This window comes from Varanus komodoensis, unplaced genomic scaffold (genome assembly GCF_004798865.1).
Source record: "Varanus komodoensis strain SLA01 unplaced genomic scaffold, ASM479886v1 scaffold8, whole genome shotgun sequence".
Taxonomy (NCBI): domain Eukaryota; kingdom Metazoa; phylum Chordata; class Lepidosauria; order Squamata; family Varanidae; genus Varanus; species Varanus komodoensis.
In genome coordinates this window covers 39,988,090-40,012,008 of record NW_025336481.1, presented here as the reverse complement: position 1 = coordinate 40,012,008, position 23,919 = coordinate 39,988,090, and the positions used below count along the sequence as shown (strand labels likewise).

Here is a 23,919-nt window from a genome sequence, read left to right as displayed (position 1 = left end):
GCAACAACCTCCTCCCAAAAAGAAGCAACTTCCAGAAATTGCCAAAATATCTGGATTATCTGGTTATCAATTAGCCAAATTAAACAGTTATTAAAAAGACATTTTGGCATTGAACAAATACAAAACAGAAGTTTTTGCTGAAAAAGAGGCAGCCTAAGATCCTTAGGTCAATACCAAAGTAGCAATCCCCAAGGTGGGCATTTTGTGATGCTATCAGCAGCACTTCCTCAAATTCCGCAATGAGCCCGAAGTCCAAAAACGTTTGGGAGCCACTGGCTTAGAACTACTGAGTCACAGAAGTACTCCAGAATAATATGGCATTGGTAGCTCTGACAATGGAAAGGGAGAAGACAAGCACTGCCACAGCATAAAATCTCCCTTATACATTTTTTATCTTTGTGTGTGTGTGTGTGTGTGTGTGTGTGTGGACAGTAACAGTCAAGAATGGTTAGCTGTGTGGGGGAAACAAAGAAAGAAGAGAAACAAAAGCAATGGGTATGTTTAATCTGGAGAAGATTAAATGGATGGAATTCTCAGGGACGGCCAAGCAGTTCAACCGTGGCACAAATTAAGGCTGTTTGAATCTGTCGATTTCACTTCCTCTCCCGGTCTCATTCTTCCAATCCAATTTATTTTATTTGTAACATTTCTATACTGCTGCACATTTAAACAGGTTTGAAAGATGTGAACAATAAAAAGATAATGATAATCAAAACTATATTATGTATTTATTTATTAACAGAAAAGAAAAAAGAGATTGTGCCAAGCATACCTCTTTGGAAAGCATGTTCCATATATGGGGTGCCACTACAGGAAAGGCCTTCTGATCACCCCCCCCCCCCCGCCCACACACACACACACACACACACTTGCTTCTTTTGGGAGGAGATTCCCTAAGAAAGACCTCAAGAATGATCTTGGGGCCCAGGTTAGAACATACGGACCAAGACATTCCTTCAGATAACCTGATCCTAAGCCATTATATTGAAACATAGTATTAAATTCTCCAGGTGGACTCCAACCAGAACCACTATGGACCTATCTAAAATCTTAAATTCAATTCATCCCAAATTTCAAGAACTGAAGTTTCTAAAATGTGCATGAAAATATATATGCATGTTTGTGTGTATTTCTCCTAAGGCATGCATTCTTGTATGGTATACACAATTTTACAGTCTGGTAATATAATGCATTTTAATGTTGTTTTCACTGATACACATATTTTGATGGGCACTTTCCTCTAACAAATTCATTTAAACAGATTTTTAATTGGCGAACTCCATTGCAACATTCAGAGAAGAGAAGAGCACATTTCAACACATAACTGAATATTGATTGGCATATCAGTTCAAAAGGGCAAAAGCAGCAAAACTCACATTACAGTACAAATCAAGCTAATTTCTCTGAATATGATGAACCCTCTTTTGCTGGAGATTGTTTCAGCAAATCTTCAAAGTCCTTTCCAGCTCTAAAGTCCTATGATTCCATTTATAGCAGCTGATACATGGACATTATTCTCATATTTCAAGAAGACATCTATCAGGGTTTGGAGGAGTTGATCCCCCACAACCCAGCAATTTGCATTGACTTAGAGACAGAATCAGTAGAAAGACAAGTAAGAGTTTAGTATTTAGGTAAAAAAATAACCCTACAGAAATCACATCTTTCTTTCGGGGTATCTGATGTGGAATATCAGATTTGTGCTAGGAGTGCCTCCATGTTATATTAATAACCCATGTAAGGCTCCAGTATTCTCTCCTACAAAGGACAGGAAAGCCTGGAGCCCGCTCCTACAATTTATCACCACTCAGAGATAGCGTATGTGCAACAAGATTCTATGCAATATACAGCTGACCCTACCTCCGTGTGACTCTTGTATGGATATCTTTTTAAACGGAAAACACTGTCAAGTAAAAGGGCAGGCAGAGATGGGAGTTTTACTGACGTTCCTTTAGTCCCAACAGAAACATTGCTACTTCTGAAAATCTGTAGCAGCGTAATATTTCACATCCATGCCAAAATGATAGTTACTGTGCAGGATGCACAGCTAATTATGCCCCCAAGCTATGAGTCATACTGATAACATTTGCTTGACTTTGTGCTAGTTGGGAGGGCCAGTTGTGACAAGAAGTTCCTTCCAAACAGCTGTAAACAACCACCAAAGCCAAGATGGCCACATCCTTACCAATGCAGCCATCTTGGATGTTGATCATACATGTGCAGAGGAATTCAAAATGTCAATGACTGTGCCACCAATCAGCAAAATTCGACAAGTTAGGAAATCAAGGGAATGGGATGGGGAGGGGGAGCTAAATGCTGAAACCAGTCTAATTCAAGCCAGATCTGAACAGAGCAAAAATCCTGTAAAATCCCTAGTGTGTTTTAAAACCTAGAAATACTGTGGGTTTTATACCAGTTGTTTAATTAGTTACAATAGCACAGCTAATCAATCTTTAATCAGTTGACAGCTATAATGTATACATTTCCCCCATATATGCCATTTCAGGCCTACAACTTCATGCTTGACTTTTCCATGAATATATTCTTGGAAGACTGAGCAAATATCTTTTCAGTCATGTTGGAGTTGAGGGAATGCAAACAGAATGCCTGTAAGCTAAACTGTTGCTTTACAGATGGAGAACTGAGGTGGAGAACCTGTGACTGCTTACTTTTGAATCATTTCCAGAGCAGCAGGTACTCCTTCAAAAGCCCCTATTTATGTGTGGAGAGTGACATCAGAAAAGAAAAATATTCCTTCCAGAGCTCTGACACCCACCCACCCCTCTCTCTTTCTGTTAGAGCAGCCTTCCTCAACTGATGGTCTCAAGAACTACTTGTCGACCTCTCCCCATCCAGCATGGCCAACTGAAAGTGATGGTCTTTCCCCAATCTGCAGGACACCAGATTGGGGAAAGTTATCTTAGAGTGTGATACAACACATGCCATAATAGCATCATCAGTTTCCTCACTTCCATCAGCCAATGAGTTGTGGAAGGGTTAGGATCACTCACATCATGTCATCCATTATGTCAAGGTAGGTATTACCAGGAAAGGGAAAGAAAGACGCATGGCGTGGCAGCTGCTCTTTTACTAATTGTATCCACTTTGCACTAATTGTCTAGTCTAGAAAAGTGAGTATGGGGAAACCTGACAGATATGTACAAAATTATGCATGGTGAGCAGACAGTTTTCTCCCTCCCTCAGAAGATGGTGGGAGATTCCAGACATAAAAAGGAGCATTTCTTCACCCAGCATATGGAATGCACATTCACATGATGGTGACCTATTTGGACAGCTTTAAAGGGAACTGGACAACTTCATGGAGGAGAGGCTATCAATGACAACTAATCTGGATGGCCATATGCTACCTCCAGTAGCAAAGGCCGTATGCGTATGCACATCAGTTCCCTGGAGAACATGGAAGGAGTTGTGGCACTCATGTCCTGCTTGTGGGTTCTCCATGGACAGCTGGTTGGCCACTATGTGAATAGAATTTTGGACCAGGGGAACTTTGGTCTGATCCAGCATGGCCTTTCTTCTCTTCTCATTGTGACTGTTCTCATATATGGAACACACAAATACTCTTTAAACCTACTGATTCAGCAACTCTTCCTCAGGTATCGACATGTTTCAAGCTGTGGCCTTCTAAACAGGTACAGACATCTTTTATGCCTCATTTCCAGGTGCCAAATTCTCCAGGTAGTTCCATTCTGTATCTCTCAGCCATCGGTCATATGGTGGTTTCCCAGCTTTTGCAAGCTTTTTCCCATGATAAAAAGTTGAAATACCTCTCCTATGGCTTAGTTATTGGCATTAAGATCTTTAAACTACATTTGCCTGGTATTTTTGTGTTTTGGTTCTGCCCCCTTTGTTCCCACCCAGCAGAGGAATGCAGCCTGGATGGCTTCTCTAAAATTGGATTTGGCCCCCAGAATGAAAGAAGATCCCCAGCTCCGACTTATGCAGTAGCCAGCTCTGAAACAGAGAGGTATTGAGGCTAAAACTTGCCTAGAAACTAGCAATGCTGACCTGGGAGCCCTCTGTCTCTCAATTCCAGATGTTTTAAGGTGAGCTATGGTTACTCTGTAATTATGGGAGAAGGACAGAAAAAAGGGAGGAAGGCACATTGTTCCTTGAATGCCCAAATGATTTCACATGTTCCAAAAATTAGTCCTGAGTCCAAAAACTAACAGGTCCAGGAAGAAGAACGACGATTTCTCTGGGAGGAGTTGCTAATTGAGCCCTGAGGAAGAGGCAAGCAAATGACCCATAATAGCAGCAGTGAGGAGAAGGTGGATTTCCTGGTAGGGATCCACCAAGAACAACTTGCTCAACCCTCTCCCCGCTCCATCCATGGGCCCTGACGCAGAGAATTTATGTGTGTTCTAGATCTGTATCCACACACAAAGTTGTCTAAATCAAGAGCTGACACGGCAACTAACAAAGCAATATAGGCGCGACATCCAGCTTTCCAAAGCTGTCCCTTCGTGCACAACTTGGGTTAAACAGCCTAAAAGCCTGGTCAGCAGATCACTTAAGAAGAGCCATATTTTCAACTTAACAAATGACCCAAGGGCAAACCGCATTCTTTTCAGCCACTAGCACAGCAAAACCCAGTATGCCTTCAAACATACTGCCAAGCATCTATGTATAGTTTTTTCTTCTCATTTTTACTCTAGAGTGGGTGCAAGACCCTGTTCTAGAATGAAGCCTAGCCTGGACAAAAGGGGGCTTTTAAGAGCTGGATTGAGGAGCCTTCACCTATTCTGGGGTAAATATTAAAAGGAAACATTATGTCTGCCTTCACCCTAAGACACAGGGTTCTTAGGGTTCTTTTAAACCCTCTTCTCCAGAGTACACAACTGCGCATTTTTGTTTTGCAACTCACTGCTCCATCCCTTCTGGCTTCTGTTTGGTTCACAGACTTCAGATACATTAGGGGGCTTCAGCTGCTGTTTGCGACAGGGGAGAAAGGGTTAAGGAGACCTTTGTTTGGCTCTCCACTCAGGCACAAATGATCCCGAGGTGTAGTTAAATAGGCTTCTTTGGGATGAGGCATTTTGCTGGGGCCAGTTGGAGGTCCACCAGTTGCCTAGCCCTGATGTAAATATTTTAGAACCAATTTCTCATTTGCTTCCCACAAGTGTAACATGAAACAAATGAGCAAGAATTAGTTCCATAGGATTGAGTCTGAAAGGCTGCACTAAAATTAGAAATCCAATCCACTAATAATAAGTAATGGTATTTACTGTTACCTAATATACTGTTAGAACACATTAAAATGTTCTGAACCAGCTTCTATTCAAGCACCCTATAATTTTGTCGTAGGCTCTCCAACACAATTGCGCCTACATGACAGTAATTAGACACTTTAAACATGGCTATTATGAGCTTCTCCTGCTCCCTTCTAATAAGGCCTATAAACACCAAACAAAAATCATATTTGCCTCCTGCCTCCTCTTCTAGTTCAGTAATTCCCTCCCAAGGCACAATAGGTGGCAAATGCAGCTTAGAAAAAGGCCTAGGGGTTAAGGAACAGCTGATTTTTTTAGTAAATATCTGGGCAGCACAGTCTGTTGAACTGCCCCCTGATATTTAACAGAAGGAAATCTCAAATGCAAAACTATTTTAAAAAAGAAAGCTAGCTGGAGACACCATTTTCAAATAAAATCAAATTACTCACCTCTCCGCTTCTTGCCGCATCTCCTCTCGTTTTTGCCTCCTGAGCTCTCTGCGACGTTCAATGTCGTCCATGGCGTATATTCAATCCTGGATAAACCCCCAAATCAGACTGAACTTTAGGAGAGAGAGAGAGAGGAAAACATCAGTTTTAGACATGAGATGAAAGGATAACTTCGGTTAATGGAATCAAAACTACATTTTTGCATCCCTTTTAATATCAGCTCTAAATTCAGTCCTGCCTTGCATCCCCACCACAATAAACTGGATTCTCTAGAATTAACAGTTTTCACTAAACACCTATATACAACTTTAATTGAAATTCTGTTCCTAATTGGAAATAAAGATGTGTTTTAAAGCTAAGGAGTAACATTTTAAGTTTGTTAAATGAAAATAAGAGATTGGGAAGGGCTGTCTTAAATTACCAATAGTTGTTTGCATTTTCCTTAAGATTGCAAGAAGATTAGTAAAAACAATGGATAAATAATCATCAACACCAATCCACCTATAAGATCTTAGAACAGAATGTATTTGTTCATGCTGCTTTGATTAGCAGAAATATGAATGTATTCAGTTAATTGTAAGATCACAATGAACCATTGCAGGCTTGCAAAAAGAAACAAAAAGTAGAAATTATAGTTAAACAATGTAATTAACTTTTACCTGCAAAACGCTATCCTGAACTTGAAAGATGCTTTGCCTTGCTACCCAAAATGTTAAAAGGAGGCATTTCAGAAAGATTAAAGGTGGAATAGGGTGGGGGAGGTGGACAGAAAGAGAGTGAGATCTTGACGATTTAAAACACTACCCAGTTAAAAGCAGTTTGCTATAAAACTTTTCAAGAAGTACAGCTGAGGGTCAGCTTTTTTGTGGGGGGGAAGCTTTTTTGAGGGGGAACAACTTAACATCCAATAATTTAAATATGCACCTACCTTTTTCTGGATAGTTTACTCCATGAAATATTTGCTCCCTTATAGTTCCTTCATATACAAAGCCCTTCTAGGCTTTGGTTTATATCCTATCGAGACAAATATAGGAGAATTCTTCTTCAGGCCCCCAAACTAAAAATGACTACCAGAAAAGGGAAAGCTGTTCTCTTTTTGTCCCTGCCTTGTTTACAGAGCTGTCAGTGGTTAGTTAAACTCTGCCTGGAATCTGGCATTTAAGGCCTGCTCCAAGATTGCTTCCTGTGCTGAGTTGGAGGCCCCCAACTTCCTCAGGAATTCTAGCCTAGACTCCACACTCAGGGTGCTTTTTTCTTTTTTCAAGTTCTTCCCCCTCCTCCTTACAAAATTTCCAACTGTTTAGTCCAGGTTCAGGCATTTGCAGTGCAGAAAAGTTTTTAAAAATCTGGATTGATGTATGTTACAATCTTAAAGAGATATAAAGAAAACTGGAATTGGCTGACACTTGCCAGCTAATTTTATACAGAGAAAGCGTTCACATAGGATTACTCGGCACACATGGGATGCAGAAGAACGGATACACATCCAGAACTGTTGCTTAAAATTTGAGAACAAAGTGGTGCAGGAAACTGGTTTATATATTCTTTTGTATGGGAACGGCACTTCTTAAGGGTTCAGGACACAAAGCTCAAATCTTGTCCCAGCTCAATAGTAGTCCACCCCCCAACAATGTTACCTATTAAAATGTTTACATCCTGACTTAGGACCCCCAACAAATCAGTTGAGGAACCCCCACAAATGAACAGTTATTTGTGCAGTAAGCCCTCAAAAAGAAGGTCCAAAGTGGGTTTGTAGTTAAATGTGCCAGATTTGGGCTCTACCATTTGTTCCCCCAAAGATATTAGATTTGTGCAGCACCGGCTGAATGTTAACTTCAGGGAAGTTGACAAGAATCCCACTTGTTCCCCACTAGCCCCTCCAAAATGGATGCTCACCTGTGATCTCACAAGCAAGCTTCAGCTAGGGACGTTTCGGGTACCAAGCCACATTACTATGAAGGCTGGGTTCCTGAGCCTGAACCTTCCTCAGAAGGGACAGCTGGAATTATAGTAAGCTATTCATGCAGGACAAATGTACACGTGTGAACATGTATGAGCATCAGCTCCCTACAGCTCAGACTATGTGTAGAATGGGGGGAGCAGATGTTACTGATGGGCACATCCTTCCCCAGGGCTTTTAACACCAGAAAAGGTTTCAAGGGTCCCTTTGGCCCTGAACTCTGCCTTTGCCAAACCAAAACTGGCTGTAGAACATGGGCTGTAATGGCTTGAGCAGTTGCTATTGTCATTACCAGGAAACCAAAGGCTCAAGGTGGCATCTTTGGGCTACTGGGTAGTTCATATTAATCCTGCCTGGAAAAATAGAGTAAGGTGACCACAAACAAATGTTGAACTAATTCCTATATTCTGTGATCAGATTATCTGTATATCTCCTCCGCTGATAAATAATACTGGTGAAGGTGGAACTAGTAGTTGATTCAGGCCCAGGAGAGTGGACTTGGGACAGCTGCTAGCTAACCCGTCTCCCAGTCAGTCCCCACAACCATCTCCTTGACCGTGGTTCGGCATGATATGATGGCATAATATCCCCTTCGCACCTGCAAGAGGTGGTCATAATTTGGAGTCAGGAGTGGAGAAATGCTAAGTGGAATGACATCACATCACAGATTTGCTTTTACTAGACTTATCAGCAACATTTCATGAAAGAAAGAAATCTGAGATTCATAATGGCGGGAAAGGAAATTGCAAGTGAGCAGAGGAGGAGGAGTAACAGGTGATGCAGGGGTGAGAGGAAGAAAAGATCGAGGTAAGCAAGCAATGGGGAGAGGAGGATTGTGGGTGAAGGGAAGAGGAGGTGAAAACAGTGTCAGAGAAAGGGAAATCGCAGGCAAAAGGAAGAGGAAGTAAGCCTGGTGTTGGCAGAAAACAAAACTGTGGATAAGGGCAACAAAAAAAGGAGAAGGAAAGAGGTGAGCATGGCAGTGGCAGGGGAAGAGACATTAAATAAAATGACACGTGTGCTTGAGGAGTTGAAAAGGGTGGCACCCCTATTATATAGGACTGCAACTGTAAATCATTATTATGCATCTAAGGTGTCCTATTTTGCCCAATCAATTGATTGCTTACTTGGCATCTACTTCAAAAGGAGTAACAGATCTCCGGTTACGTTTAACTGAGCAAAAACTGATGTTTCAGGTATATTGAACTCCACAACAGCTTTTTAATATGGCTTTATTTTAATCAGCCAGTTATTTGAGGTGAAACCAGCTAATGCTTCTCTCACTCACATGTTTTGGCAATGCCCAGTGGCTGCTTCTTTATGAAAGCAGGTACTGCTACAGACAGCCTTTGTGACAAAGTTCTTTAATATTTACAGACACACATTTTCTTGACTGGCTGCCTATCCCTTGAAACTTAAGATGAGGTCCACATAAATGGATATTCCATGCCATTTTGTGAACGAAACAAATAATTTTACAACATTGGAAGGACAAGCAGCCACCTTCAATAATACTTGAGGAATTGATGGTGCTTTCCACAAAATTGATTTGTGAACAGCTGTTCTTTAGGTGCAATGGATGAATATATGCATATCAGGCTGCCTGAAGTCTCTGCACAATTATCCCTAAGAGTAGTAGTTTATTTTGCTATGCAAAAATTTATAGGGGTGCTTAGCATGTATGTATTTGCTCACTGTAGCAGATTTACTCAAATTTAATGTCAGAAAATGATAGCACTTTATTTATTTGTTTTTGTTTTGTGAGCTTTGAATCTCATAATAAAAATCAATTTTAAAAAATCATATCCTAAGGCTGAAGTCTGATACCTATTTACCTGGAAACAAGCGTCACTGGAACTGAGTGAGAATTATTTATGAGCAGACATGTCTAAGATTGCAATGTTAAGTCTAAAATGGTTATTAGACTAAACAAATTGCCTTATTTAAATAAAGTCTAATCATTTGTTCAAAAATACATACTAGATCATCTTAAATCCCTCCAAAATGTAAAGTAATACATCTAACATTAAAAATCGCTTAAACAACCACCAACTTAACATCTCTCAATCTCAGATTTTAAAAAAAGCAAGATACTGTCTGGCCTTTCCTGAGTACTTAAATTACATTTGATATCTCCCTCTCTTCATAACTGGCATACAAAATTCTTTTACTAGCTGGGGAGACACAGGTCACCAACACCCATCCATCACTTTTACTATTTAATTAAGCCCCCTCTTTAAGCATCTTCACATGTGCCCTTCATCCCATATGTTCAGTCCTTCTGCAGCAGAACTCTGAGAAAGAAGGGATACCCCCTGCCTGCCTGCCCACCCACCCACCCACCCACATGGCAGGAATAATAGAAGAAAATGTGGCATCCCATAAAGAAGAAACAAAACCATGTTAATTCAAGACTACAATTCTTATTTATTGGCAGTATGAATTCTTTGCTGTATGAAGGATCTGGAAGATATGCATCTAAACAAATTGCACCACCCAAAGAGCACACAGAAAACATATAAGGATTATGACAGAGGTTGTTATAGATACAGTCTAAGATTATCTATGGTTAGGGTCCTCCTTTTGGAGACACAAGCCTAAGTAAGATGGATCCATGGTTCTTTTTGGATGCATACAACCCACATCTTGACTGCAGTGTGTGCTGTACATTCTGCCCTCTGTGGGTATGCAACATATTGCTGGAATTGCGTGCATGTTATGGCATCTGCTGGACCACAAGCAAGAAACCCCAGGGAGGAAGAACAAGAGTGTTTCCAATTTTCCTCTTTCTCTCCCTGCATATGAAAAGTGAAACGAACTAGCAACAGGCCTTACTTGAGCATAAGTTGTTTAAACTGGCACCCGGAACCTACAGCATGTCAAGCATTCTTCTGCAATATCTAGCATTAGAGATTCTTAGTCCATCTTAAAGGAAAACAAATAAATCTGTTTTCTATCAAAATCTGTTGAGAAATGTTTGCAAATGAAAATTTCTCTTAAGACTACACAAGACAATCATTGGCCTTTGTTCAAGCCTGTTCTATTCAGGGACAAGTCTTAAAGGAACCAAGAAGTAGCTGGGGACAGTTTGTGACGCCCATCACCCCAGTACTGCATCTTCCATGTATGCTCGCATTTCACTAAGGGTTGGTTTGCATCTGGCATACTGATGGTGAGCAATATAGCGTACAAAACAGGAGTTTGCATTTTTTTTTCAGTGATGACAGCTTCAGTCTCAAGAGCTACAAGATGTGTAGGCTACCATAGTTGGTCTGACTAAGATAAAGGTGATTAACGATGAAGGCGGAGGAGTTCTGTATTCTTTACAGCAGCCTCCAACCCTTTCAAACCCAGGAACCACCTTAAATTCAGACATGTATTGGTGGAACCATTTCTTAATTGTTTGCAATACATTTGTATAGCTATAGTACTGCTTAGACCCGGCCACAGTTCAGGAATTGCACTGGTTCCCAACACTGCACTGCTAGGATTGTTGGTCTATGACTACCATTATACCAAGTCAGCCTGGCCAATAACCAAAGATCACGGGAGTGATGGTCCAACAACACTGGGGGATCCAAGGATGGGGACCCATGCATTATTGAGTCCTAGCAAACTGGCTGAACATCAGTGAAGAATATTACATTTTCGCAGGTCCAATTTTCTGTGATGCACGTAATGCTGCTGGGTTGGAAGAGGGTAAACGAGTGCAATGGCCTCTGTTCTCTGAAAAATTAAATGCACAGTGATAGGTCTCTGCCTCTGCTCATCCTAAAACTGCTGGCCCCCCATACATATGTAGACAATGACCCTGAGTAAAGAAAATAACTACTAATCCTATGTGGAACATGCATCAGACCTACAGTACTACATGCATTGCTCAGATATCCAAAACCCCACTGCTGCATCATATGAGCAGGGAACAGCGTCATGCCCCATATCCCTGACCAACATGCAGGTGATGTAGCCCCCTGTATCTGCACATAGGATGCAAACACCTACTGATGGGAAGCCACCTGTACTCTCATCTGCAAATGTTCACATGGCATACTCTATGCCATGCCCAAGCATGGGGAGCAAAGCTAAGCTGCGGTTATATGGCGTGTTGCGGTGATACAGATCCATACTGTTCCCATCATCGCAGAATGACAGTCTTCAGTTTCCCTTGTGTGGAGAGAGAATGAGTATTGCACCATTTTACAAGGGCAACCCTCTGTGTATTTGCTCAGAAGAGCTTCCACCAGATTCTTTGGGATTCATCCTCCAGTAAGTGTGCTTAGGCTCTACATTAAAGCTGCAATCCTATACAGGCTCACCCTGGCTGTAAGCTTAATTTAGTAAAGCAGGAGTATATTCTGAGTAAACATACATCGAATTGTAATGTAAGTGTCTGTTGTAGATGTCCTTAAACAGAGTGTGGCCTTTTCTTATTCCTGAAGCATTGTGGCGTGTCTAGTTGTACTCAATACAACCAAACCAAAAGAGTAAACAACTGCAGAAAAACTGTAGCCAGATGCAAAAGAAGACAAGACTCCTGCACTTATAAACAATTTTACAGAAGAGGGGGATTCAGCAGATTTGACTCATCCTACAAATTTCCTCTTCTACACCTTCTACAGAAAGAGAACTGGGTGGCTTTGCAGATTATTTTAAGGAAAACAAGCAAAATGTTAATTATGACAGATCCAAAGTGCCAATTTTCCCCAGAAGACAAGATACTTGGCAATTGATGTTCCTCCTATTAAAAGTATGTATACATATATTTGATAATCCATTTTCATGCATCAGGCAGATGGATGGCCCAAAGGAAAGGGCCCTTAGAAAGAGCCAACCATGGCTTTAAAGTGGTTTACCTTTTCCCTCCACAAGAGTGATAGATTTGTTTGTGTTGCTCTCTGCATCCACAAGGCCAAAGTAATCTCCCAACTCTTATATGGAGTTACGTATGGACGGCAGGACCTCATTCATCCATATAAAATCTTTTTGTAGAGCAATTTTATTTCCTCTTGAAAAAAGGCTCTCTCTCAGAAAATATCCTTGGGGTTTCACTCCTATCCAATTACTAATGCTGGACATGGACCGTGCCAAAATGCCAATTAAGCAAAGGATCCAGGACACAGACAAAAAGAGACTAAGAGCTGAATCTCAGCATCTCTGTTTCTGTTCACCCTGGATCATGGTGTGAGTACCCCTTGCTTGATCAGATGTGAAGGCTTCAGTGGTCCCAAAATATAGAAAAGCCTTTTCCTGGCAAGATTTTATTTAGAATCTTTTGATTTTTGTGTCCTGTTATGTTCTAGATTTTGTGATGGATTTCAGCTTGCACTCTCTTTGGCTGAATCTCATGTCAGGGTAATGCTAATTGTTGGTAAGTTTTTGAGCACTGCTGTTAATACCAGATCTTTAATGGCTGTGAACTAAACTGTACTTGCACTCTTTCTGTTCTAAGCTTGTATTATGGTCAATTGACTAATAAGTTTTAATGATCATGATACAGCAGTCTGCCCAAGCCTGATGCCCTTCAACTGTGTTGCACTAACTCCTACCATTCCAAGCCACCATGGGATGTACATTCTGTATGGAAATTATCCTCGTAAACATTGAAATAAAAAATGTAACAACATAGAAACCAAGTTATTATTCATATTCCAATACTGTATCTTCAAAATTTGAATAATATTTCATTTTTTCCCTCTACTACTTTTCTCATGGTGCAGTTTGGTTGTTTTTATATTGTACAATAAAAAATAAATTTAAAGTGTCATAATGTGATGAGGGGAACACCCTTGCTCTTGTTGAGGATTTCTGCTCAAAATGCTGCTGTTATAAAAAGTGTGCCATTTGGCATGCTTCCTCCCCCACAAAAGAACCCCTTGCTCTGGACTCTTTGACTTTCCCTTTGGTTTTTCTTTCATGTAACCACATCTAAAGTCTTTACTGAAAACTTGACAACGTTTCCATGTTCATTGCTGAACTTGTGTGCCATATTTTTTTAAGGATACATATCAAGCAGTTTCTTCCCAAAGAGAACAGCTCATTGGGTACTGCAGGCAAAATAAACATATTAGGTGATATGAACATACAGTTTTGTTTTAACAGAGCCCATCCCTTCTTATGTCTGACTTTGTGCCTTCTTTGGAGGTAACATCACAGGAAAAACAATGTATCTCATTGTCAGTTGGGTTTTATATACAGTGGTACCTCGGCTCACAAACGCCTCAGTTCATGACCAACTCAAGTCTCGAAAAGAAATGTGTGAAAAATTTTGCCTCAGGTCGCGAACTCTGCATCGGGTGACGATTGCAATCATGCCCGTCTCCCCCCTCAGTGCACCTGCGATCGCGCCCACCTCCCCGCCTCCCGAGCGTGCCTGAGATCGCCCGTCTATGGCTGCGATTGCAGTTGGGCTCATGCAGGGATGACGGGCGCAAGCACGGTGGTCGTGCTGAAGGGGGGGAGATGACCGCGCTCGTGCATGGGGTTGTGGCGGGGGGGAGGGAGATGGCCGCGATCTTTGTTGTTCTTTGCCACTTTGCATCAAATTTTTGTGGTTAAAAAAAAATTAGTTACAGAATGGATTAACCTTATTACATTGAACCTTATGAGGAAATTTGACTTGGCTCACAACCAATTTGGGTCACAACCAGAGTCCTGGAACAGAGTCTGGAACTGGTGAAGAAACACTCCTGCAAGGATTTTCAAAAGGTATATTTTTGACCAGCAGAACACACTTGTGCATTTTCTTTGTGAGTTTGTACAGTCTGTTGCATAGAGCTACAGTTCAAATCCTATGCAGAGTGGAAGAAAATCTTCGGAACTGCACACTTGACAGCATGAATGCAGAAGTTATATTCAAGCTTGAAGAAATATAATGAACTCTGACAAAACTTTACTTGGAATGTAGGCTGTGAAACAGCTAAGGATGAAAAGAAAGGAAAACACAGATGCATAGACAGAGTACAGCAGCTGTAGAAACCTTGTTCACACCCTTCTTAGCAGAGAATACATCAGATCCTGAAATACCACAGCCAACTCTAAAAAGAGTAATCTTTCTACCATACATTCTCTTTGCTACAAAGAGAAGCACCAGTATTTTCAGCATGTGAAGAGTTTGGCTAACTGTTGATTCTGCTCATCTCTATCTGCTTTTGTTAGGCCACAAACAAGCAACCTGGACTAATCTGGCCATTGGGGCAGGCAACTGAAAGCTTTTCTTCCTGACCCAACAGAGTCCATCTCTTGTCTTGGAAGATATAAAACAGACTCCTTTGACTGAGTTTGGGCACTCACTCTGAGTTTTTGGCGCATCCACCAAAATGCCCTAAAGTGCAATACCATGTAATCTGAGACAGAAAAAAGCCATGGACACGCCAGAAGCTGTAGGATGTTTTTTGCCTAAATATGCATAGAATTGTGCCCCAGTGTGTTGATCTGCTTGCTGGAGGGATGCGTCCATGCGTATCATCTAGGGCAAAGTTACTTGTTGACTTGCCTTATATAGGGAGATGGAAAACATGTTTCTGTCCAGTGCAAAGAGGGAATTTGGGAGCACTGACTGCCTCTCCCAAGTGCCTCCTGGAGATCAACATGTGTCTAATTTCACATTGCAGTGACGAAGCTACATAAATGATTTATCCCTTCATGAAGTTCAATTATTTTCTCTTGAACATTGTCTGGTTATAGTTGGCAGAACATTTCAGTGGCTTCAAGGAGACTTTTTTCCTTGGATGGGAAAGGACATTATGCTTTCCGACATTTGACTCTTTATTTCACAGTATTTCTTAAATTTATTTCTCTATTATATTTATATTCCACCTTCTTCCTCCAAGGCACAATTACAGAATTATGTCACTTTTTTACATCAGCTAACATCATACAACTTTTGCACAGTTGGAATGTTGGAATGACGCAAATGCTCCCATAAATTGCATGTTGTATTCAGAACTGCACATTATATATTTCGTTGCACCCTGTTCTGTGTATTAAGCAAAGCTGATACAGCTTGTGTTATGACCTAATTAATATTTTCTCTTCACTCTTGATCATAAGAGAAAACAATTCTCAGCCCAAGAGATGCATGCAGCAAGTTACAGCCCCTTGAAAGCTAGGTTTCAATCACTAATATGACAAGTCAGGTCCCTGGCTAGATCATTCCCCAACTCTGTTGTTGTTGTTAGTCGCGAAGTCGTGTCCGACCCATCGCGACCCCATGGACAACACTCCTCCAGGCCTTCCTGTCCTCCACCATCCCCCGGAGTCCACTTAAGCTCATGCCAACTGCTTCAGTGACTCCATCCAGCCACCTCATCCTCTGCCGTTCCCTTCTTCTCTTGCCATCAATTGTTCCCAGCATTAGGCTCTTCTCCCGTGAGTCCTTCCTTCTCATTAGGTGGCCAAAGTATTTGAGTTTCATCTTGAGTATCTGGCCTTCTAAAGAGCAGTCAGGGTTGATCTCCTGTAGGACTGACCAGTTTGATCGCCTTGCAGTCCAAGGGACTCATAGGAGTCTCCTCCAGCACCACAATTCAAAGGCCTCAATCCTTCGGCGCTCAGCCTTCCTAATGGTCCAACTTTCACAGCCATACATTGCAACTGGGAAAACCATAGCCTTGACTATACGCACTTTTGTTGGCAGCGTGATGTGTCTGCTTTTTAGTATGCTGTCTAGATTTGCCATAGCTTTCCTCCCCAGGAGCAAGCGTCTTTTAATTTCTTGGCTGCAGTCCCCATCTGTGGTGATCTTGGAGCCCAGGAAAATAAAATCTGTCACTACCTCCATTTCTTCCCCATCTATTTGCCCGGAAATGAGAGGACTGGATGCCATGATCTTAGTTTTCTTAATGTTGAGTTTCAGGCCAACTTTTGCGCTCTCCTCCTTCACCCGCATCAAGAGGCTCTTTAGTTCCTCTTCACTTTCTGTCATTAGAGTGGTATCATCTGCATATATCTGAGGTTGAAACCACCATAAATTTCAGAATGTCCTTTCTCGATGCATGGCACCATAATATCTTGACAAGTGGGTGGTGCTTAGAGTCAGCTCTGCTTCTAACACTGAAAGCGCACTGCAGTAAAGCACTTTGATCACATCTGTGGAGATGTTCAGAAGCAGTGCCAAACCATGGGATCACCTACTCAGTGCTTGACCTCGCACATTAAGTTGCTTCCTAGTTCCCACAGTTTATCCATTGAGATGCAAGAGCCAAGGACGGTTTCCTACAAACAAGTATGGAAAGCAAAGCGTCTTGTTGAATGTAGGGGAAAGGAACATGAGGCCAAGGTTCTTAAGGGCACATTTCTGTTACATCAAACCATGGTTTGGCAGCATATCTGAACATATGCTGTCTATACTGCACAACACATTTGCCGTTATGCTTAATGACCCTTTCCCGTTTCACTGCTAAACCTGCTCCTACGTTTTTAATTAAAATGCTATATAAAAACCTTAATCACCTGTGAATGAGTTGGTTTTATGGATGCTTTTATCACTCAGCTTACACCCTCCCTTTCTCTCCCTCTCTCTTTCCCATTCTCTCTTTTCTTTTTACATACATCTTGCAGTACCCTGGGCTAAACAAAACATTAAGGTCATGCACTAGAAAAATAACAAGAAGCCAGGAAATGCAAAAGGTAAAATTCCAACAGGAACATTAATTAATTCAGCAAAGCTGAAAGACCTGCATGCTTTCTGGAGTATATTTTACAAGACAAACAGTGATCTTTTAAGCAAGACATCCATTTGAGGAGGAAAAATCTGAAAAAAAATACTCACATTGCAGCCAGCACATACCCCCTTATGTTTCTATTTGTGGGGAGTAGTTGTTTGTTTTTAACACTCAAATCAATGCTACCAAGACAGGGAGACCAGAAAGCAAGGGAAATGATGTTCCCACAAAATGTACAGAGTATCCTTCCACGATTTGATGCCTTCCAGATGTTTTTGACTAGATCCCCATCAGCCCCAGCTAGCATGGACAATGATGGAGGGCAATAGCAGTTACAGTCCAAAACTTCTGAAGGACACAAGGCTGGATGATACTGTCTTTGAGAGTTTTATACTGCAGTTTGAGGCATGAATTCCACCAAGTTCTGCCCAGGACATCAAAATGGTGGGCACCTTTGCTGACAGCCCAGCTGCCTCCATGTAAGCCCACCATCAGAGGGCCTAGCAGGCGTGGGGAAGAAGGTCTGGAACTGGTCCTAATTGTGCCTGTTATCCTCCCCCATTGTCCAACAAGCATGGGTGCATTATCACCAACAGATCAAACAGCCAATCAAATCATTTAACTTATTGTGATTATTATCCTGCCACAGGTGAACCATCAAGGTGGACCCAGTGGGAAGATGAGGGCAAAATAAAGGCAGCTGAGGTCACAATTGCCCAAGACAAGTCCCAGCTTGAACCAGAAAGCCCAATAACCCTTCCTGTTAAGAAACAATTGAGCAAAGTCACCCCTCTACTTTTTACGGCCTCAGGAGTAGTGATCGATAGATCCAGCAGTTTCTAGTCTGTGTCAGGTTAGCATGTGTTCAATCATAAATCAATCCTGCCCTGTTTTCTATAGTTTTTGAGAAACCATATTAAAAATTGCATTTATCTTACACATCGTTTCCCATAAAATACCCTTTCTGTACTCATTCCCCTCACTCCCTGCAAAGTATGCAAGTTTGATTAATTTTTTCTCTAACATGTGATTTTGTTTATTTTTCAAGCTGGGAGCTGCATTGCAAAATTCAGAGAAGTGCATAACCCAAAGGATGACTGTGTTCCAAACCGCACTTTAATTCAGGAAGCACAGATCAGGTCAGGCTGATTAAAAATACAGACCAAACAAAATTCTCCAGCATCCCTACTAGGGAGATACACAAACCTGTAAGGGATAGTGGTTCACCACCAATGCGGCTGAATACAGAACTGCATGTTTCTATCCCTGACATGTTCCTACAGGTCTACTGACAGTCCTACTTTAACACGTACCTCAAACAACCACATATTCCTTACCTGGTTTACCTTCCTTCTCCACTTCCTCCATCGTTTCCCCATGTATCCATTTTTTGATTGCAAGCTTTTCAGGTCATGGAGCTGCCCTCTTTTAATCAGTAAAATGCTATGCACACTGACAGTGCCTTTGGGAGAGACATTTCAGGCTCTTAGAATAGTGGTACTGGGAACAATGCAAAAGCTGGAAAGCCACCAAACAAGGGGCAGTCAGCGGGAAAGGGCTGGAGGCAGGGAAAGGGGCATGACCATCTTGGGAACCCCAGAGGGCCAGATTTGGCCCACGTGATCAAAGTTCGGTCAACTTGATCTAAGAGTTGAGCATGATGAGTTAGAGCAGACAGGAATTTATATCAAAAGACCGGATTGACCAGAGGTCTGAATGGTCCTCATATTGCTCAGAGAAGGTCTTGTTCCTGGCTGCTGTACAAGCTAAAAAACATTACTGTGGAGACTATGTACTTCAAGAGTCTCTATTAAAGATGCATGTAGCCTTGCTAATGTTTTTATATGGAATGCTTTTACAATTTATCATCAGCTTTAGAACTGAGAAACAGTAAGAGAATAAGAAGGGCTGACAGATTGGATAAATGTATTAAAACACAATCCTCCTGAACAGAAATGTCATTTTCCCCTCCACTAAAGCCAGATGCATTATTTTCAAGCTTCATAGAAAAGGAAGAGAAGGATAAGAAAGAAATGTCCATAGTATTTTGTTTCTTACTATAGGTCTCCCTATAGTATTGTTTCTTACTATAGGTCATGGATTTATTTCTATCATTCCAAGGCCTGTAATTGTGCAAAAATTAATTTCCCATATTGGAAAATAGGTGTTTGGCTCTGCCATTCTTTCAATTTAAAAAGCAGCTTTACAAATCACTCAAGAATATGGGCAGGCCATAACACCAAGCTTGCCATAATTCACTTATAGAGAGGGAAACTGGGCATACGGATAGAACATCTGGTTTCCTTAGGAAACCAAGGCCCGGAACATACAAATAGCAGATAAGGTGGGAAAATGGTTCATGTAGTGCACTATTCAGACTACAGATAGTATGGGAGAGGAATGCTTCCCAAAAGCTGGTTCACTGCTCCTCTGCCATTCCTCAGGTAGCCCCTGCCTTCTAGCCTTGACCCACCCCCTCTCCTGGCTTCCAGCCCTTCCCCACAACCACCAAGCCTTGGGAGGGAGGGAGGGTGTTGGCTTTTCTGCAGCTCGGTCGCCATTCCACAAGGTTGACAGGCCTCTTCTAAGGCACAGTCACTAGCAGTGAGCTGGGCATCTTTAGTACTGTGGGCCCTGCCCTGCCCATCCGTGGAATGTGCCACCCTAAAAGCATCTTGTCCCCAACTAAATTAGGTCCTCAGCCTGAAAGAGATTCAATGCTTCTGTGATCCCAGCTTGACCTATTTGCCCATCTCGTGCTGTCTGCTCCCTAGCAAGGGCTTTCTAGCATCTTAGGAAGAAACCTTACCCTTCATGGACTACGTACCTGGGCCTTGTGAAACTGGAGGCGCCAGGGACTGGAGGCAAATTTCCTGCAAAGCACGTGCTCTCCCATTTTGCTAAGGTCTTTCATGGCAGCGGAGCCATAGGAAAAGTAGTGGTGCTCAATTGCTCAGGGGCTGCAGCTTTATTTTCTTGAGAAAACTGTACCCGTGGAAGCTGGAGGGCCTTCTGGCTTATGCTGGCAGGCCGCAGAAACATGTGAAACTCTGCAGGCATGGCCAGCAGCACAGCCAATGATGCCAGGAGGCCCCCTCCCTGCCCCAGTCTGGCCCTGCCCCTAGTGATTACCTGATTCCCCATCTCATGAGCCAAGTACAAAGGGGTAGTCATTAAAGAACCTTTTGTGCAACTATCACCATTTGCCACAACGTCCCCTACATAAGTCTTGGAATATGGTTAGGCCAACACTCTGACTGCATGACTACAGAAGGACTAAAGAACTTTTGTATCAACAATGAAGGAATTGAAATTATGAAAGATTGTACATACCTTGGCGAAGTTATCAATTCAAAGAGAGACTGCAGCCAAGAAGACAGAAGAAGATCGAGACTCCGAAGGGCGACAATGAAGGAAGTAGAAATGATCGAGTGTAAGGATGTTTCCCTGGAGACCAAGGCCAAGATCATCCACACTATTGTCTTCCCTATCACTATGTACAGATGTGAAACTGGACAAGGAAGAAAGCTGACGGAAGAAAATTGCTATGTTTGAAACATGGTGTTAGAGTAGAGCTTTGGGAATACCCTGGACTGACAGAAAGATGAACAAGCAGTTCCTAGATCAAATCAAGCCAGAACCTGGAAGCAAAAATTACAAGACTGAAGCTGTCATACTTCAGGAATATCATGAGAATGGAAGAAAACGTCTCACTAGAGGACACAAAAATGCTATGGCAAGTTGAAGGAAGAAACAGACCAGTTTTGAGGTGAATCGAGTCCTTAAGGAAGCTACAGCCTTGAGTTTACAAGAGCTGAGCTGAACTTTGGAGGGCTTTCATTCATAGGGTTGCCATAAAGTCAAAGTGAATCTGATGGCATGTAACAAGAAGCAGCTTTATTTTGCAGGCATTAATGAATCAGCAAACATGGAGAGTGGGGTAGAAAGCCATGGTTTTCCTAAACCTTCTTGTCTGGAGGAGCTGAGGATGCTTTTGGTTCCCCAAGTGCTCACTTCTGGCATGGGTTTCTGCCTTGGTCTGACTTTACACTGGGCCTAAGTGTGGTTCCTTGACCTATCAGTTGCCCAAGCGGGGTGGGAGGTGTTGGGCATTCCCTGCTTCCAATTACAGGCAAGTCTAACCTCAGCTTTAATGTCCCCCTTTTTTCTTTTCTATAGGCCACAAAAAATTAAGAAAAGCCCTGCTGGGTCAGACAAAGGGTCCATCTTGTCCAGCATTCTGTTCACACAGTGGCCAACCAGCTGCCCACAGGAAATCCACATGCCAGACATGAGTGGGACAGAACCCTCCCACCCATGTTCCCCAACAACTGCTGTACATTGGCATCTAACACTGGAGGAGCACTCCTCAAATGAATGGTCAGTTAGCACTGGCCTCAGATAACACTCCTCCCTGAGGGAAGGTGGGTGGGTACCTGGCCTGGCTGCCCAGGACAATTAGGGCTGCCCCTTATACGTTGCCAGAAAAGTGGGGGAAAGGAGGACTCCAATTTGTACATAATTTGCCTATGCACATCTATTAATACATTTATACCCTGCTTTTCTTCCTTTTGTAAGAACCCAGATCTCCAGGTCCCTAGTCCAACACTCTAACCACTCTGTGTGAGTATTTGTGTGCACACGTTCACATGCATACACAGAATTTGGTTTTAAATTTGCACACATAGATGCACAAACGTAGAACTAATTATTATTACTTAAATAGAAATACAGGGCATTTCCTCACTTGGTTTTGGGATTGGTTCCTCCTCCCCTGTCACTCACAATTTGTTTTTCTTCTTCTGCCTAGGATTCAGTCATCTCTGACATTGAATTTCATTGCTAGTGGATTGCATCTTATGGAATCAGACACTCTGCTTCCTAAACATACTTTTAAGTTTAATTTAACAAAGGGCTTTTCTATAAAGCTCTCCCCACCTGTTGCCTCTCTCTCTCTCTCTCTCTCTCTCTCTCTCTCTCTCTCTCTCTCTCTGCCAGAAGCAGCAGGTGTTGCCCTCAACTACCTCCAGATGCCAGCCAGGAATCACCCCCTCTTACCCAAATAACAGTGCAGAAGACTGAGGAAGAGCACAGTCATATGCAAGCTTAGACAGGGAAGGGCCTACAGCTCCTAGCATGCCCCAACAAGCTATGGTTGGAGCATGCTGAGAGATGTAGGCCTTTTCTGCCTGAACTTGCATAGGATTGCACCCTGTTTGCTGTTTAGCCCACCATCTCACTGCTGATGGGCAATTTCAAGGCCCCTGAAGCCTCTCCCCTCCATTTCTGGTTCTTTGATTTGAAACCAGAATGAGAACGGGCAGACCCACACACTGCTCTCCTCTATAGTTATGCCATTTCTTGAGGTTGGTGGGGAGCAAGAAAACCAGTGGGACTGTGATCCCACTTCTCAGGAAAAAAAATCGCTTCTGCTGTCTTCTGTGGGCCATGAAAGCCACAGACAGGCGTGAAATGGAGAATAGAATTTGTGCTCTATCATATGACGGCCAAAAGAAACCAAAGAAAATGGAAGGAGAAGGCATTTTATTGAGGCACATATGACCCCAGTGGGTTGAATCCAAGGGTTGAAGGAAGTGAGATGCCTGAGGGAGGAACACCCTTTCCACAGCTTTCGCTTCAGCAACAGTTATGTTCCTCAGGTCATGAGGCAACAAACATCCCCTCTGTGGATGCCCAGCAGCCTGAATAAACAAGCCCGCTTCTGTTTATCACATCAGTCATTTCTGCCAATCTGCGTTGTTTTATTGCAGGCCTCGTAATATTTGAGCTTCTGCACCCGTGGTCAGAAATCACCACTTTCATTTTAAAAACAAATACGCATATACATAAGCAGCTTCTGAGCCGCATGGTTTCTTTTTTGCAAAGAAAATATTTTTGTAAAAGATAACTTCTGCATGCACTAAGGACTAAAACTAAGAAGGCCAATAGAAAGAATCCTGGACTTTCTGCCTGCGGAAAGTTAACATGCTAAGGAGAGGGTGTATTCAAATATACAATCCATCAACCACATTCCAAAGTTCTGGAGTTCTGAAGAGGGCTGCACCAAGACCTTCTGAAGCTGAGGCTCAGCTCTCTGGTCTGGTATTGCAAAGGATACTGAACACCAAAGCACTGGGCTCTGCAGTTTTTGCCAATGTTCACTGCCTGCTTCATTGGGTCATTCAAAGTTGCAGCAATCATTTGGATGCCCCCAGAGCAGCATAGAAACAGAGCGAGTCAGAAGGGGTCTTCTGGGCCATCTAGTCTGACCCCCGGCTCCAGCCAGCTCTGCTCATGACATGCCTACCATGTGCATGTCTAGCCTATCCTTGAGCACCCTCACCAGTGGGGCTTCAACCAGCTCCCGTGGAAGCCCATTCCATACCCTTGAGGTTCTAACTGTCAGGAACTACTTCCTGGCATCCATACTGAACCTCGGTTCCTTGAGCTTGGTTCTGTTGGAATGTGTCCTGCCTTCCTCTGCAGGTGAGAACAGGTCACTACCCACCTTCGTGTGACACCCCCTCACATACCTATATGCTGCCAACAGATCCCCTCAGAGTCTTCTCTTCTCCAGGCTGAAGAGACCCAGTTCCCTCAGTCTTGCCTCATAT

General features: G+C 42.5%; 1 protein-coding gene across 11 annotated transcripts in view; it reads right to left on the bottom strand.

The window, feature by feature from the left end:
* The window catches only part of CALD1 (caldesmon 1), a 203,995-nt gene that overhangs the window by 95,648 nt on the left and 84,428 nt on the right, over positions 1-23,919 (bottom strand). For 3 of the 11 annotated variants that reach the window (XR_006417137.1, XM_044455644.1, XM_044455650.1), the window contains exons 1-2: positions 6,612-6,931; positions 5,684-5,796 (exon numbers count right to left, since the gene is read on the bottom strand). Coding sequence is in view for 10 of the 11 variants with exons in the window: in XM_044455644.1 (XP_044311579.1) it covers positions 5,684-5,754 (71 nt within the window). In the remaining variant the exon portion in view is untranslated. Of the gene's footprint in view, positions 1-5,683; positions 5,797-6,611; positions 6,933-23,919 lie in introns of those variants that run through there. The other 8 variants (XM_044455655.1, XM_044455656.1, XM_044455647.1 and 5 more) reach the window with 5 other exon arrangements.